Here is a 17,206-nt window from a genome sequence, read left to right on the forward strand (position 1 = left end):
AGAGCAAGCAACAAGGCAAAAAAGGGGGAAAGAACCGCAAAAATATGCTGCTGTCTCATAAACTCGTATAAATATTGGGCTAGAAAAACAAAATGATAATTGCCTTGGAACCAGAACACCATCTAAAAACTACTAGTTGGAGCAAAACAAAAGGTCAATATTAGAACTACAATAAACTCTCAAGCACATAACAATTTAGTCCCAGAACCCAATAAGAACACATGAACCACACTTTCTCCAAGAGAATGGGCAAGTGAGTAAAAAGGATAATAAGAACCATTGCATTTCACTTCGGATTCCTAAGGACAATGATAACAGAATCTCCTCGGAGGAACATTTTACTGATGAACCTATCTTTGTTGATTGGTTGAGCTTTCTTCTTGCCTTTTCCAGTTTTTGGCACCTGAACCAAAAGAGTAAAATTTTAGACTTGCATTCAGCAATTAGCCAGAAGAATGTTACAGTGTCTTATTAAGGAATTGCATGGATATATATCTCAGTAAGGAAACCAACCTCAGTCCACATCTCCCTGACATTTTCTAGAACCATGTTGCAGTGTCTGTCAAATGCCCTCACACGTCCAAGAAGCTTCTTGTTGTTGCGGCAGTTAATAAGCACCTGAATTATATAATCAAAATGCATGAGAAAGAGAGAGAGGAAAGAAGGGGGGGGGGGGGGGGTGTGGGGTGAGGGGTGGGGGGAGAGGGGAGAGACGGGGACCCTAAATAAGCAAGTTGATGCACAATCTTCTATTAAGAATTTTAGGTCTACTTATTTTAGGAAGAAATATAGAAACTGGTCTTTGTTTAAAATTTAGTTTTCATAATTAGTGTTTGTTTAATATTTTATTATTTTGGGATTCCTAATCCTAATACTAGTAGGACTAACATTTATACCATAAATACCCATTTCATCTAGGATTCTAGGTATTTTAGCAGAGCTTATTATGATTGTTATTGATAAATTGAGAGTTTTGAGAATTTTGTTTATTTTCCCTTCCACTGTTCTTGGTTCTACCACACATGTATTAGGAAATTTTTGAGCATTGGATCCCATATTCATCAAGCTACCTAGTTCTAACAAGAAACCAATAAAAATATGATTTAGAAACATCTTTTCAAGCCTATCAAAGACAGAAAGAGAGCTACGCTACCACAAACTCACCATAATAAAATCATTTTAGTATGATCAAACTATATCCAGCTAACCAGATTTGTATTGTCAAAATGCTCACATTCTCAATTTTAAGTTAAACATTGTTAAATTTCAATGGTTCTATCTAAAAACGGTATACGAAAAACTATGGCAGTCCTTATAAGGGTACTAATTAAAAGCTACCTGTGTGTTATTTTTAACACTCATCAAGAGAACAGAAAGGGGCCCAGTGCTGAAATCCTCTGACTCATTCTTGTCCTATACAAGAAAGTTAGATGAGCATTACAAACAACCTGAAAAATTAAAAGATAAAAGTAACAGAGGTTCTACCCATTCAAATATGCTCCTTACAGTTAATATAAACTAATATGCCGTTAGCGGATGGACATAATTCTAGGTGATTAAAAATCAATCACAACTGTCATTTGAAAAGGTTAGCATCATATGCATCAAGTAAAAGAACAAATTTTGTTATTTTTCCTTGGGCTTCAGTGCTAATAATGAAAAAAAGCAAGAACTAGACTCTCATTTATGAAATAAACATTGAATTAACAGCTACCAGCATGCAGGTTACCATACAAGGAGGCAAGTAAAATCACTGAGTTAAGTGCTAAGTAGCACATGCCACATTGAAATATAACATTATCTTGGTTGTACTTGTACATGAGAAACCACTATAACACTTTAAAAACAAGTATCACAGAAACAGAAGCCAGAAACAACCAACACTGCTGAACAAGCCTTGGAAGAACATTTTGAATATCAAAGGGAAGCAAAGGACAGAGCATTAGGTGAAATATGGCGAAGCCTTAGATAACTAATGACAAATATCACAAATTCTCACTGCTGAGACAGCATTAAAATGCCTAGTTTATTAAGTTGTGAAAAATCACAGAGTAACTTGTAACCTTTTTTTTTTTTAAGGGGGACCTAAAAACTGCAGTAAAAAAAATGTTGAACAAGTGAAGCTCATGCTTGTGGAATCTTTAAACAAATGATACTGCAAAACAGAAGCAATCTAAGAAGGTAGATATGTAATAGCAGGAGTTGTAAGCATACAAGGAGGAAGTTAGACAACTTACTGTGGAATCCTCATCCATTGGCCTACTGCAAAAGACCAAAGCAGAGGGGGAAAATGTTAGTATAAGCATAATTTGGCCATATTCTATGTATGAAATTCACAAGAAAATATTACTCAAATGCTCATTTTTCTGCTTCAAGACAACGTAGAATCAAAATAATCGACCCATAAAATGAAAGGGAGAGAAAATGATAGAAATTACCTCATGGTGACTGAATTCGATTTCTCTCAGAGCAAAATTGTAGACAGAGACGAATTAGGGTTTTAGTTTCGTAATTCAGAAGCAAATTGAAAGCAAAGGTTGGAGATATAGAAAGGAAACAAGAAATAATCAAAAGACAAAACTAAAAACAAGATATTGAGAGAACTCACCCAGTCCTAAGGCTTTAGCGTTAGGGTTTTGTTAATTTCTTTCTTTCTGGTGAGATCTCGACAACTAGAAATGGTTCAAGGCGGAAATTGTTTTTAGCGCGCTAAAAGAAAGCGAATTGGCAAGGCTTATTTTTGAAGACCAAACCGACCCAAGGCCTGGATTCTATATCGAGATTAGCTTTTGTGGGCCCTAATCCAAGCCTACTTTATGGGCCGAAGGGGAAGATGATTGCCGATTTAAAGAAGAACGGTGTCGTATTTGTACCCCTAAATTTTCAGTTTGGGGGACGTGAAATAGGTTGAGTTTAGGGATGAATATTTTATCGAAGCCGACCCGACCTCCGAATCTCGTTAATTTTTTTCCGACTCCAACATTGTTTAGTGACAGAAAAAAAAAACTATCCTATATAATAATAAGTTATTTTTTTATTAAAAAATAAATTATTTTTATATATTTAAAAATAATAACTTTAGAAAAAATATATAAGTATATTATTAAACTTATATTTAAAATTTATATTTTTAATTTATCATTTATTTTTTAATAAATTAATTCATATTATATAATAATAAATTATAATAATATCAACTATGAATTGACTAGTTTTTTTATTAAGATAAGAATAACTCTTTTAGAATGTTAATTTAAAATAGAAAGAAAAGCATTTAATTATTTGAAAATTTATTAATTGAATTCAAATAAAAATTTTCAAATAAATTAATTATCAAAATCAAATTATTTTCGTCATTACCTTTTTTTGGTTAAATTGTTTTCAACTAAAATTAAATTTTAAATATTTCATAGTTTTAGAGATAATTTAAATATTATTAAATTAAATTTTATTAATTATTTTTATCATTATTAAAATAAAATTAAAAATAAAAATAAAAAACTCGTTGAATTTGCATAGCCCATCAACTTCCATGCTACTTCATTAGCCTAATTAAGCAAAAGGTCTTTATTTCATTACCTTTAAAAAAACAAAACTGCTTATTTCATTACCTTTTTAAAGAAAAACAGTGCCAGGAGAAATATGAAACCAGCTACAGCATGGACAGTTAGCTAACTAAGAGAGTGTTTGATTTATCTATTGAGTTAAACTGATAGTTAATAGATATTTAAATAAATAAATTATAGTGTTTGATAAATTTAAAAAAATAAAATCGATAGCTGATGGATAACTGATATGATATCCATCAATTACAATTTATATTAGCTTTATTTTTATAGTTATTTTTCATCTAAATTTAATTTAATTTTTTATTTTGATTACATTATATTTTTTTCATTTAACTTGAAAACTAATATTATTATTTTTTTCATTTATAATTTTAACATCTTAATTAACGTATTATAACTTTGTTAAAATATTTTTTTATTGATAACATAAAATATAAAATATTTATTTTTATTTAAAAACTTAAAATTAATTATAAATTTTTTCTTTATTAATAATAATAATTACTTTATTATTTAATCTATATTTTTAAAGTTATTTAATTATTTTTTAAAAAATTTAATTATTTTTTATTTCAATAATAAAACAAATAATATAATATAATAGATTAATAATTATATATTTATTTTAATAATATAATAAATGATATAATATATTAATTTAATAATTATATATTTTATTTAATAATAAAATAAATAATATAATATAAAAAATTTATAATTTTATATTTATTTCAAAAATAAAATAAAATATATAATGTATATACTTAATCATTTCACATAACAGTAAAAATAGTTAAATATAATTTTACTAAATATTAACATAAATCAATTAACAACTATCAATTATTAGTATCAGTTATCGGTTATATTTAACGGTTAGGCATTAAGCTAAGGGCGGTAGAAATAACTAGGCTAACAACTAAACCGAGTGGAGCGTGCGCGGCTCCTTAAGTCCGCAGAGGTAACTCCTGTGCGATGATTGTTTTCTCCGACGCTGCTTATTACTTACTGGCGTAGGAAATTCAAGTCTCTCTATGCATTTGTTAAAGGGTTCAATAATGAGTTCAGCGACAAGATCGTGGGTGTGCTTCTGAAGCCAAGCTATGATATCAGCGAATACGATATCCACATTCTCATTGGTCTCTCCTGCTGTCAATCCATGCCACATTCCAGGGTACAGTTTCATGGTCTTGTCTTTACTGCTGGCTTGCTCGTACAAGGCCTTACTTATTTCTGGATCTGTCACTGCATCTGCATCACCGTGCAGCACGAAGAATGGTAGTCTCACCTGCCAAGAACCACCCAAGCAAAACTATTGTAATTAAATATGTAATCCATTAAAGGGTAATTCTGCCTAAAAAACTTCACTCATTCCAGATGATTAAATGAGATTGAATGTCTTTTATGTGGTATTCTTCAAGGACAAGCTATTGAAAATCTGTCTTGACTAAAATGATAGACAGACACTTCCATCTTAATAAATCAGTGTTGAATGCAAGAAAAATGAAGAAATGACTAGTCTTACCAAAAAGATAGGAGTGCAAGTCTAGTGATTTATCGTTCATTTATTATCATTATGTAGGTTGCTTTTTAGGGCTAATGGAAAATTTGTTCAATGTTTCTGGTCAGAAGAAATGGAGAACAAAACTTAAAAAATCAAATGGCAATTCAATTGCTTTAAACACTGGTAGTGTCTTGGATCAGCTTAACTTGAAAAACTATGTAGCATAAACTATTGCAGTTGTATTAAGTTACCCCAAATTTGCAATGAAAAATTGAATAAACCAACTGCGCTTTAAAAAGAAGAAGAAGAAGAGTAAGCTACAGAGGAGACAGGAACCTGATTTAAACTCTGTTCCAGGCTCATGCTAGTTCTGAGCATCTCCAGGGCAGTTTTCAGCCTTGGCTTGTCCTGGTATATCAACTTGTTGTTCCTTATCTGTGCCCATCAGGATGTAATGAGAAAAATCAGCACTGAAACAAGAATTTTCCTTTGCTTAAGATATGTTATTGAAATTACACATTGAGAAAATACAAGAATCTCACCTCTTCTCGCTTGGCAGGATCTCTGAATGCTGAGTCAATGACATCTTTTGTTGGGACTATTTTCCATTTTGGTATAATCTCCTCAAAACTAGTCAATATATTGACAACCACCGGATGTGGTTTCAACTCCTCTGATATCTACCAAAAATTACACCCACAAAATCAATCACCATTCCTGCTAATTATTCATATCAGAACCCCAAAAAGACTGCTTTTAGTACTATGCTACCTTACACATTGGGGCAACAAGAACAGCACCATTATAGAAAAAGGGTTCCTTCTTGTGCAGTAACAAGGCCACTGCACCTCCCATGGACTCCCCATACAGGAACCTGCCCTTGTCACTGTAATCTTTCTCCACTGTAAAAAGTAAAAACCATCGAAAACAAACTTAGCCTTGTTTGTTACCGTTAATTAAAAATCATTTAAATATAATTAAGGTAACTGTAACGTACCACAGACTGACTTGAAAAATTCATTGCAATCGTTGACAATGTTTTCAAACTTCTTGATGTAACAACGAGAACCAGAGGACCGTCCATGGCCTTCATAGTCAATTCCAAACACCGCGTATCTGGCACGCGCTAGCCTGACTCCACATTCTGTTAAAAATCATGGAATTGTATTTAATTGGGTTGCTTTACCAGTAAGTAGAAATGATTACTGAAAGAAGAAATGGGTCAACAAAATTGCAGAGAAATAAAGTGATCAACTTATAAGCAAATAGCTTTAATTTTTTGTTCCATTTCTTTCTCAGCGGCCCATCTAATACTACAGGGGACAGGAAATGCCCCGACGGGTCTGGCTCGGAGACTAGCTGAGCCCAAACAGTGACTGGTTGCCAAACCTAACCAACTTAGCTGACCAAAACATTTATTTCAGGTCACAGATTGATTCAGTACCTGCCCACATCTCCAGGGAATTAAAGTTGTTGGAGCTTGGCCACATGAGGTAAAAAATTCATATCCGGATGCATGGACTAGCTCGGCCGCTCTAATCGAAAAAATTAAAAACCCCTAAAACTCTTTTCAAATAAATTTGCTAAATATTCTTTCAATTAGTTGGATAACTGGTCACCTAACAGAACCAGTCACGAATCACGCAGTTGAGGCAGGTTTTGATTAATTTTTTTCAATTATTTGAACTAAACAATGCCGTTTTCTTTAGTCTTTGAGACAAGTCCAAATTACTCAAATCTTCACAAGCTCTATTAGCTTCTCAAAGTCTCACCTCTCTTTCATCTTGCCCCTCTCCCACCTCTCGTTGTCTCTCCAATCACAATCAGCTCTCTGCTCATGGAAGTGGCAGTTCACTAAATAATATTGTACATGTTAATTATAACTTACTCTTTAAAACATATTCACGTATATTATTTAAATGATTTGTGCATTACACATCTTATTTATAGTTTTAGTTTATGAGTATTAAGCATTATTGTAAAAGGTCTTGTGATCCCATTGACTATGAATGCATTGACCATATTGATTTTAAGACGGTAGAAAAGGACCCACCTTTAAAACTTCGTATCGAAGAACTAAAGCCACTATTTATCTAGAGATAATGGTGAGCAAACATCAATTACAATAGAAAAATCAAACCAAACTGTTTTAGTTTTGTTTTCCTGTTGGTTTAATTTGGCTTTTGTTACTAATTTTAAGAAAATTCTATTTTTAGTTTAGTTTGATTATTTAATTAAAAATAATAAAAAAAATCAATTTTCTAATATATGACTTTTTTAATTTCATGAGCTTTTAAGTAATATAATGTGTAAATTATGCTCAAAAAAATTAAAATAAAGAAATTAAAATGCCTAATAAATTAAGCTCAAATTGATAAATCATAAAAAAATATATATAGTTTGATTTAATTTAGTTCAACCCCTACTTCTGTTTGGTTTGATTATTATTATTATTATTTAGTTCAGTTCTCCAGTTATTTCGACCTATCGTACACCTCTATCTAGAAAATGCAATATTAAATCATCTATAAAGCACATATATAGCCAAGAGTAACGTATATTGAAGGCAATCCTTCGTTAAGTTTGAGAGATGAGAGATACAACGATGAAACTCAACCATGCGAAGTTGTATATATATATATATATATATATATATATATATATATATATATATATATATAATTTTAAATCATTATTATGTTGTGGTGGTGATTTATGTTGAAAATAATTTTTTATCATAGTAATATTGTTGTATTTATTATTGAATTAATTATAATAAAAAATATAATTTTAAGATATTTATATTAAATATGATGAATTACATTAAAATTATTATGTAAGATATTATTTTGTGGCATATTATGGGCATGATTTAATTGAAAAAAGTTAAGGGGATAAGATCGATGATGTGGGCTTTAAGCTTTGTTTGGATAAATCATGGGGAGAAAGTAAAATAACAAAATGAAAATAATTTGTATTTTTTACTTTTTATTTTATTTTCTGTTTTTATATTTAAATCGTGGAAAATTAAAAAAAAAAAGAAAAATATACTTATTTTTTCTTATTTAAAAAGAAAAAAATTAAAAAGCAGACAGTTTTTCTTTTTAGATTATTAATTTATCCTATTTTCCAATCAGAATTAAAAAAAAATGAAAGGTATATATATATATATATATATATATATATATATATATATATATATATATATATATATATATATATATATTGAATGATTTTTTTTTATACATGAGAGAAAATAATCAGAGCAAAATAAGAAATATTCCTTTACTTCTCAAACAGAAGAAAGAATAAATTCTCAATTAGTTTCTTTATTTTCCTTCCCTCTAATTTTCTCCATATCCAAACAGGCTAATGCTATAGGATGGATGTGGGAGATCACAGGAGGAAGAAGAAGGCAAGCTCAACAGAAGATGCGGAATATGGGCAAAAGGTGTATACGTCCCAATTGGCGAGCTAATTTTAGCATATATTTGATATTATTATTTGGATGACTTTATTTAATTTTTTTTTAAATATTTAACAGATATTTTAAAATTTTAATTTCTCTTAGTTGATTTTTATATGCTCACTGAAAATAATTGACAGTAGGGAGCAAAAAATTTCTCCACCTTAAAAAAAAAACAAAAGAAATTTGTAGGCGCCATAAGTTATAATAAGCTTAGTTTTGATGATAATAAAACTTAATAAAATATATATTAACCCTTTGTGCACAAGTATTTAAAGTGATTTTATATGTTATGATATGTAAAGATATTGATTGAAAGACTATTCTATTGAAATGACTGATATAAAAGGATATTATTATATTGTATAACATAAAACGAATCAAATTTTATGAATAATTAGGATATAAATTAAGTCCTTAGTTTCATTGTACAAGATTTGAGAGATTATATCATTTAAGACCTAAAATCAAATTTATTTTTAGATTCAAGAGTTTAGAAAGTATTTTTATATCATTTCTAAGGTTTTTAAATGGTCAAAATAATTTTTATAACTTTCCATCAAAAACTCAAATTTTCAAAATTTAAATCAGACAGTAGCGAAATTAGTTAACCCATTGTGAAAATTAGTTAACTAGTTTTGTTGTCTAAAAATTTCTGTCTTACGAGACTAGTTAACCAATAAAAATTTTAGTTAACTATTTTCATGATCTGACCTGATAGAACTCTGCTGCACTACTTTCAAAAAAGTAATGGATAGTTTTTTAAAAATTAAAGAGCCGTTAAACACACTCTCTAGCAGATTTTTTTAGCAATAAAAAACACTTATAAAAAGTATCATTTACTATAATTTTACCTAATGAAAGTGTTCCTATTCATTGAGAATTTATTATGCTATTTTTAAAGCTTTCATTCAAATACTCTTGAGTTTGAGTAGCAAATCTTCTCTCTCAATCTTTTAACATTAAATTCTGTATCTAAGAGTTATTGATAGTGATTTCATCTATACCAAAACCTATTTAAGGTTGTGCAAGTATGAGGATACACTTGTGGAAGGTTTTCAAACACCTTGTGAAGCTTGTGGTCTTTTGTGGGAAGTAAAAACATTGTAAAGATTCTCAAACACCTGAGGAAGCTTGCTGAGATTGTAAAGGTTTTGAATCTTGCTTGTTAAAAAAAATCAAATAGTGGAGTGACTCTTGAAGTCGGATGTGGATGTAGGCTAAGAGAGTCGAATCACTATAAACCTTGTATTTGATTCTCTTATTCCCTTAACTCTTTAATTTTCAACACTTTATTTTTTTGATTATATATTGAATGTGTTGAGAATTTATTTTATTAAGTTAATACTGAGTTTAAATAATTAAACCTGTAAATTCTGATTTAAATGCGAAAAGATACACTTGATATTAAGTGATTATTTTCTGTATGAGTTGCTACTTGTGCATAATTTGTTTATTACTTAAATTACATCTTAAAAATAGAGTTATACACATACATAGAAGTGCAAAGCCATAATTTTTCATTAAGTCTTGAATAAGGACTGAAAAATTATCTAAAGCGTATAATTCACCCCTCTTTATCACTTTTTTTGGGACAACAAAATTAAATAAGTGCAATAGCAAAGCAGTGGTTAGGGTCTACTAATCCTGAAGCTTAATATGGAAATTGAATATTAGACACCCTTTTCCAGATATGAACACCCACTATCCAATTCACCATTATTATAAATCAAATAATATCAGAACTATCATGCTTATTTATTTATTTATTATTAAAACAATTTAAGTGACATATTAGAAAATAACCCTGTTGATTAGATAAGCAAAAATGCAAAATATTCATATGGAGAAAGATATTGGTCAGCTAAAATTCTATTGCGCATTATAAAAGGAAAAAAAAAAAAGGTAAGCAACTATTTAGTTTCGTGTTTTAATAAAATTAATTATTTAATTTTTATATTTTAAAAAATATATTATTTAATTTTTATGTTTTATTTTTATTAAATTATTAAATTTTTTATTAGTTAATACTAATTAAATTATTATTTACTCTTTCTATTTTAATAATAATTAATTAATTAATCTTTATATTTTAAAAAAATATATTAATTAATTTCTATAATTTGATTCATTTAACTATTTAGTCTCATAATTAATTTTTAATACTTAAACTATCCTCATCCTTCTCTTCTTCTTTATGTCCACATAAAAAAAATTAATTAATTTGGAAGATTATTTATCAGTTAAGAAAACACAATTACAATTAAAAAAAATACAAATTTAGTTTTTATATGGGCATATAGTAAAATTTTTATTTTTTTATAATAATATATTTTTTAAAATATATAAATTAACTAATTAATTTTATTAAAATAAAAAAATTAAATGATAATATTTTTTAAAAAATATATTGTTGAATTAATTAATTTCTTTACTATTGAAAGATTAAATAATATTTTAAATAATAAAAAATTTGGGGGAAGAAAATAGTTTATCAGAAACAAAAGGTTTGAAAAAGATTAGCATATTAATTGATTGAACAGCTGCGTTTATAACAGAATTTTGACGCGTGCAAGGATTTTTTTTAATTATTATCTTATTTAAAAAGATATAAAAGAATATGAGTTGTTTCAAACCTTTTTTTTTTTTTAAAGCAAATGAAGTTCTGGTGTCATTGAACTGGTTAAGTTTATTTAGTATGAAATCAAAAGTAAAGAAATGGAAACCATTGAAAGCACGATGGTGGACGTTGGAACTTCAAGTACAGAAATAAACAAAAATGGAGAAGGTAGAAGGTCATTATTTATTACCTTTCATGTAATGACTGCACTCCATGCCATACCCTGCAAAACCATTAATGAATAAAATAATTGCGTCCAACCCCAGACAGACCTCAGAAGAGAGGCATAGAGGAAGGGAGAGGGTACCATGGCAGAGGAAAACAAGAGCTTTAGGAGAAGATGAAGCAGGCAGCCATCTACAGGTGAAGAGCTGCACTCCTCTTGAATTTGTTATATACACCTATACTCCAAAAAAAAAAAAAAAAAATCTCAAAAATCATAAAATGAACAGAGAAAATCCAAGCAAAGGGTAGAAGAAACCCAAGATTCAAAAACCTCACCTCATGATATTCAAAATCCATAGTTTCACGCCGAAAAAGAGGAAAAACAAAACATAATTAATATGGAGCCGTCACAAGAAGCTTGAGCAGGAACTGAAAAGGGACGCAAGAAGAAAAGGATGATAGATAGCGAGAGAAAGAGAGAAGTTGTGCTCGGAAGAGAGGCGCAAAGATTTCTGACAAAAAGAAAATAAGAGAGGAAAGAAGAGGAGAGCTTGAAGGAGGAAGAGATGCGATGAGATTTGTTTTACTTGAAACGGTTAGGACTTCCTATCTTTTTAGCTTTAATTACGTCTTGTCTGACTCACGCTAACCAATTTATGAAAATAAATTAAATATTAATTATTATTTAACAAAACACAATTTATAAAATTTTTAATTAATTATGAAAATTATACGATTATTTAATTTTTAGCCTCTGCTCTACATTCCTTCCTGCGTCTCCCCTGCCTAGTACCACATAAATCATAAAATCTACGATTTTTAATTTTGATAGTTGATTGGCTTATCGTATTATCTGTAAGTACAAAAACGAACAAAGCCCCAAGAAACCCCAAATGGGACCTTTGTCTATGAAAATATTGCCATTTGTTACACAACAGGAAAATCACAAAGGCCCAAGCCGCTGTGTACAAACAAAGTATTCCTTCTTCCTATGGTTTCAATGTTATACTATTTTATATTACTGTCTTCTCTAAAAGAGTTCTTAGATGGTGGCTTTTCCAACTTATATTTGTCTATGAGTTTTGAAATTTATTTCAATAAAACATGACCTTCATATAGGAACTTGTATTTGGTTTGTTCCAAATTGATAAATATAAATGAATGAACGTTAAATTTCACTGCTTCTCGAGACCTAACTTGGACTATCAAGTAAGCTGAGTAGGTGTCCATTTATTGACCTTCTCCCCATCTATAAAAGACTTCATTAGTTGATTCCAATATAAGTGTATTAACATTCCTCTATGTTAATCAAGGTTTTTAAATCTCAAACCATGAAAAAAAATAAAGTTTAAATTTAAGATTTAATTATAGGAAATCTATAGTTAAATCTGATTATATATATATATATATATTATAAAATATATAATAAATAAAAATAACACAAGATATCAAACTATAAGAATTATTTATAGATCCAAAAAAAATTATAACAAAATCTCTATAATAAATATAAGTATTACAGAATTATAGTTATAATTATTATATTTCATAATATAAATTATATTATTTAGAAAATAAAAATCAATGGCATCAAATTGTTATGTCAAATTTTTATATAAAAGTTTAAAAGCCAAAATATAAATATAAATACCGAATAACTAGATTAATAACACAATATTAAAAAAGTAATAATCATTAAAATTAAAGAGACATGAAAAATTATGGTTTATTAAAATAATAAAGTAAATATATCATATAAAAATAAATGTATATTTAAATTGAGATCACTAATTTTATCTACTTATATTTATGTAAATAAAATAATATTTTAATTAGAATGAAATAAAAGAGAGAAAATAAAATGAAAGTGAATATAAAAAAAATATATATATTTGTAGAAAATTATTAAAGCAGAAAATAAAAAAAAAACTTATATAATTTTAAATTGTGATAAAAAATTATTATATTATATCTTGAGTCGTAGTGAACTGAATATATATATATATAAAAAAAAAAAAAAAAGAAGTGAGTGAAACGTATGTAGAGTTGAAATCTGATACCAAAGATCCTGGGAGAAGGCATCTTGATTGAGGTGGTTCCAACGACATAACTTCAATACCGTAATATAGTAGCAGCACTGGTGCAATCCCATTTATTCCAATTTAATAGCCCCCCACTTGCCCTTCATTCACTGCAACAACGCTGCTCCTTGAGATTTCAAATGAAATACGTATTTTCTTTTTTAAAAAGAAAATCATAAAAACATTTTTGCATTGATAAAATTTAAAACAAACCATAGTAATCATAATCATAATAATCATAATGAATTGATCAGTTGCATTGGATTAATAAAAAATTAGACCTTAATTCAATTTGATTCACTTAATAAACTCTTATTTGTAAAAATTGGTGTGAATCTTTAGGTAATCAATAAACCGATGACCTAATTCATTTTTTGTTAAATTTTAAACTCTTAATTTTCTACTTTCATCAGTTCAATGACCGGACTGAACTTGAAAACTTTGAAACAAACACAATATAAGAGAGTTATTACAGCGGCATGCAACAAGTTAAAACCTGAAAACAACTGTCATGAGGTGCGTACAACTTAGAAGAAGCAATAAATCATAGAAAAAATGCAAACGGCTAGAAAAAAATTTAAGGAAAGAATGATGAAATGTGTTACATGCTAAGAAAAAACCCGAGCGAGGATGACAGGTTATAATCATGCAGTTATAACCACTTAATGATACAATCAATGGGTTCTCAAAGTGCATATATATATATATATATATATAATATGATGAGTTTAGGTAGTATGTAATTAAATTTGGGATGAGTTAATCATTGAGAAATAATATTTATGTTGAGTTTGATTTTTGCATATGTAATATCTATGATATTGTTTATATAAATAATTAACTAAATATAAAATATATTTTTTATAATAATATTTATAAATTTTTATATGTTATATTGTAATAAATAAAATTTAAATATTTTTGTGAAATTATTTAAATTTTTAAAATATAAATTATTAATTAAAACACATAAAATTAAATAGTTTGAGTTTGAATAATGATAATTAAATTTGAGCAGTTGATGATAAATTTTAAATGTTTTTAAGATAAGTTTAAGTACTGAGAATATTAATTCAGTTTGAATTCAAGTAGCATTATTCATTGTTATCTATAAATTTAATTATTTTACACATTAAAATTACGATTACCTATTTATTGTCATTCCTAAATTTAATTACTTTATACATTAAAATTACAAATAATTCAATATAAATTATTTAATTATTTTATACATACTCACACAAATAATTAACTTACTTTATACATAAAAAAAATTAATCAATTAAATATTACAATTTAATTATTTATATTTTAACCTTTCATTTCATAAAATATTTAATGTTGGATTTTCAATATACATAAGTCTTAAATTACATTAACTTAAATGAATAATTTCTCATTTTGAAAAATTATTTTCTATAATTATTATATGCACTTTTTACGATTTCTCATTTCTCAAACTGCATGTGGGCTGCAGTAGCTAAAGAGGTATCAACATTATTAGGGACACCACCAAACGACGCCGTATGAAATATCACCCTCAACTGCACTGAAACGACGTTGGAATGACCCAAAAGGCCAAAACCCTAGACTCCCCTCGGAAATTCTCCTCACCATATATTTTCTGACTCGGCGCTTCCTTCACTTCTCAAAGCTCTGTTTTGCTGATCTATCTATCCTGTGTGTCGCGGAGCAGAAACGGCAAGATGAGTCGGGGGCCGGCAGCTGGAGCTAAGGGGAAGAAGAAGGGAGCGGCCTTTGTGATTGATTGCGGGAAACCAGTGGAGGATAAGATTATGGACATCGCCTCACTGGAAAAGTTCCTCCAGGAGAGGATTAAGGTTGGTGGCAAGGCCGGTGCCCTCGGTGACACCGTCACCGTCACTCGTGACAAGACCAAGATCACCGTTACCTCTGACAGCAATTTCTCTAAAAGGTACTCAATTGATTTTGTTCATTCCTTAAATTTGTGCTTTGATAATTTCTATAAAATGGGCGTCTTCATGTTCGTCTTATTGGAGCTCTGAGAAAAATTTATCGTTTGCTTAGTATTCAGGTGAACTAGATCTGCATAGTGGAAATGGAATCTGATATTTGAACTAGATTTCCACCAGTAAAGCTATTTATGAGTAGCATCTTGATATTATATGAATTTGACATGTTATGCGTATTTCAAATTGTAATTTCTGCTTGTTTGATGTCTATGTTATGGACTGTATCAAATATGAATATTAGGATCCTTAGTTATGTCTGAAATTCCTAAAGTTCATCTGCTGGTTGCCTCTCAAATTGAGGGCTTCATGCCCTGCGCTAGGAGATACTGGGGTAGTTTTGAGGCTTGTAAAATGATTGCTAGCTTGGCTGTGCTGTGCATATTGTAAAGCCATGGCATTTGTTTTCTGTTTCATGCCATCAACTAAAATACCAACAAAGCAAATGGCTATGCCCTGCATAGCGCTTTTATTTCTCTGCATATTCGGATTTTTCCCCACAATTTTGTATTTTTGTTGTGTATGTTGTTGCATCATTTTAGCTGATTAGGTTTATGACATTTTGGTCAATTGCATTTAACTTTTACCAGGTATCTTAAGTACTTGACCAAGAAGTACTTGAAGAAACACAATGTGCGAGATTGGCTTCGGGTGATTGCTTCCAACAAAGACAGGAATGTGTATGAACTGCGATACTTCAACATTGCTGAGAATGAGGGAGAGGAGGAAGATTAATCATCCAATTCAGTATTTTATATGTTTAAATTTTCTTGTTTAGAGCCTTATTATCTATTTGAGCTGTTGGATGTGTAAGACTCGTTGGGGTTGTTTTGTGATCCTTTCTGAATTTGTGGAAATTTTGACTGCTTATAATTAGATATCTTCTTTCGATGTATTAGATGCTATTAATACAAGGCAGATTTCATGCTTCAGTTTGGTTTTAAAGATCCATCTTTAGATTTCCATTTTTATATACGCGGATATAATTCAACGTTCAGAACTTTGTATTAGCAACGAATTGGCGTAACTCCTTTCATCTAGCGCCTTGGTTGCATGGTTGACCTTTATGCCAAAGCTCGTCTCATAGACAAGGCTTGGGATAAGATAAAATCCATGCTTATTGAGTCGGATGTGCACGTGTGGGGTGAGTGGATATAGGATCCATGGAAACTCCAGAAACTAACTGGTTTGGATCCCACCAGAAACTCCAGAGATTTTAAGGATGCCAAAGGAGGCCAAGAAAGTCATTGGTTGCAGTTTGGTTGAGGTAGGATGCATCCTTCAGGAGTTTTTAGTTGGAGGTCATTCTCATTCAGAAAGTGAATCAATATATTTGATGCTTGATGAGATTATGACTCCCTTGGTATTATTAGTCATGAATATTACGTTTCTGCTTCGCATCAAGGGGTTATTAGTTTTGTGTGCTGCTTTTCAGTATAATATTTGAAAAGATGAAAGTCTAAAAAACTATTATGAGGCAGCACACAAAACATAGATAAACAAAATCAAACCAGAAAACCAAAAACCTAGCCATTCTCAGAGAAACGGTGCTCCATAGGTGAAAGTGAATTCGTAGCCCAACTATGAGTAACCACCAACAAACAATTAAAACAAAAAATTGAAAAGAGGGATTATAATCCTACAGCATCATCCTATGAGCGCTGATCTGGTTTAAGAAGAATTGTGCTACAGACTTATCTGGTTCAGAAAAGGTTAAACCAAGCTGCTTGCCCAAAAAACAAAGTTTGCCATGCTTCGTCTTCATTATCCAAAGGGTAGACCGAACAGCTTTGGGATCGGCCTGATTTTC

At 29.5% G+C, this 17,206-nt stretch overlaps 3 protein-coding genes across 5 annotated transcripts; 1 reads left to right on the forward strand and 2 right to left on the reverse strand.

The window, feature by feature from the left end:
* Positions 1-31: 31 nt before the first annotated feature.
* LOC110635877 (uncharacterized) lies at positions 32-2,747 on the reverse strand. 2 transcript variants are annotated; one of them, XM_021785371.2, is made up of 6 exons: positions 2,609-2,747; positions 2,439-2,461; positions 2,238-2,262; positions 1,339-1,413; positions 514-618; positions 32-403 (listed from the first exon to the last, which is right to left on the reverse strand). In XM_021785371.2, exons 2-6 carry the CDS (start codon positions 2,441-2,443, stop codon positions 287-289), a joined length of 327 nt encoding a protein of 108 aa, XP_021641063.2. In that variant the 5' UTR covers positions 2,444-2,461; positions 2,609-2,747; the 3' UTR covers positions 32-286. The 2 variants fall into 2 exon arrangements, with proteins under 2 accessions (XP_021641063.2, XP_057994995.1); XM_058139012.1 differs by having other exon boundaries at positions 2,439-2,741.
* A 1,685-nt stretch (positions 2,748-4,432) lies between these two features.
* Positions 4,433-11,919, reverse strand: LOC110636368 (caffeoylshikimate esterase-like). Of its 2 annotated transcripts, none has more exons than XM_021786038.2 (8): positions 11,661-11,919; positions 11,467-11,560; positions 11,350-11,382; positions 6,071-6,217; positions 5,845-5,975; positions 5,616-5,753; positions 5,410-5,508; positions 4,433-4,857 (listed from the first exon to the last, which is right to left on the reverse strand). In XM_021786038.2, exons 1-8 carry the CDS (start codon positions 11,679-11,681, stop codon positions 4,489-4,491), a joined length of 1,032 nt encoding a protein of 343 aa, XP_021641730.2. In that variant the 5' UTR covers positions 11,682-11,919; the 3' UTR covers positions 4,433-4,488. The 2 variants fall into 2 exon arrangements, with proteins under 2 accessions (XP_021641730.2, XP_057994972.1); XM_058138989.1 differs by having other exon boundaries at positions 11,467-11,565.
* A 3,095-nt stretch (positions 11,920-15,014) lies between these two features.
* On the forward strand, positions 15,015-16,341 carry LOC110635893 (60S ribosomal protein L22-2). Its single transcript, XM_021785393.2, has 2 exons — positions 15,015-15,341; positions 15,987-16,341. The coding sequence occupies exons 1-2, from the start codon at positions 15,112-15,114 to the stop codon at positions 16,129-16,131; spliced, it is 375 nt and encodes a 124-aa protein (XP_021641085.1). The 5' UTR covers positions 15,015-15,111; the 3' UTR covers positions 16,132-16,341.
* Positions 16,342-17,206: the final 865 nt, after the last annotated feature.

The sequence above is a fragment of the Hevea brasiliensis genome, chromosome 2, assembly GCF_030052815.1.
Source record: "Hevea brasiliensis isolate MT/VB/25A 57/8 chromosome 2, ASM3005281v1, whole genome shotgun sequence".
Taxonomy (NCBI): Eukaryota; Viridiplantae; Streptophyta; class Magnoliopsida; order Malpighiales; family Euphorbiaceae; genus Hevea; species Hevea brasiliensis.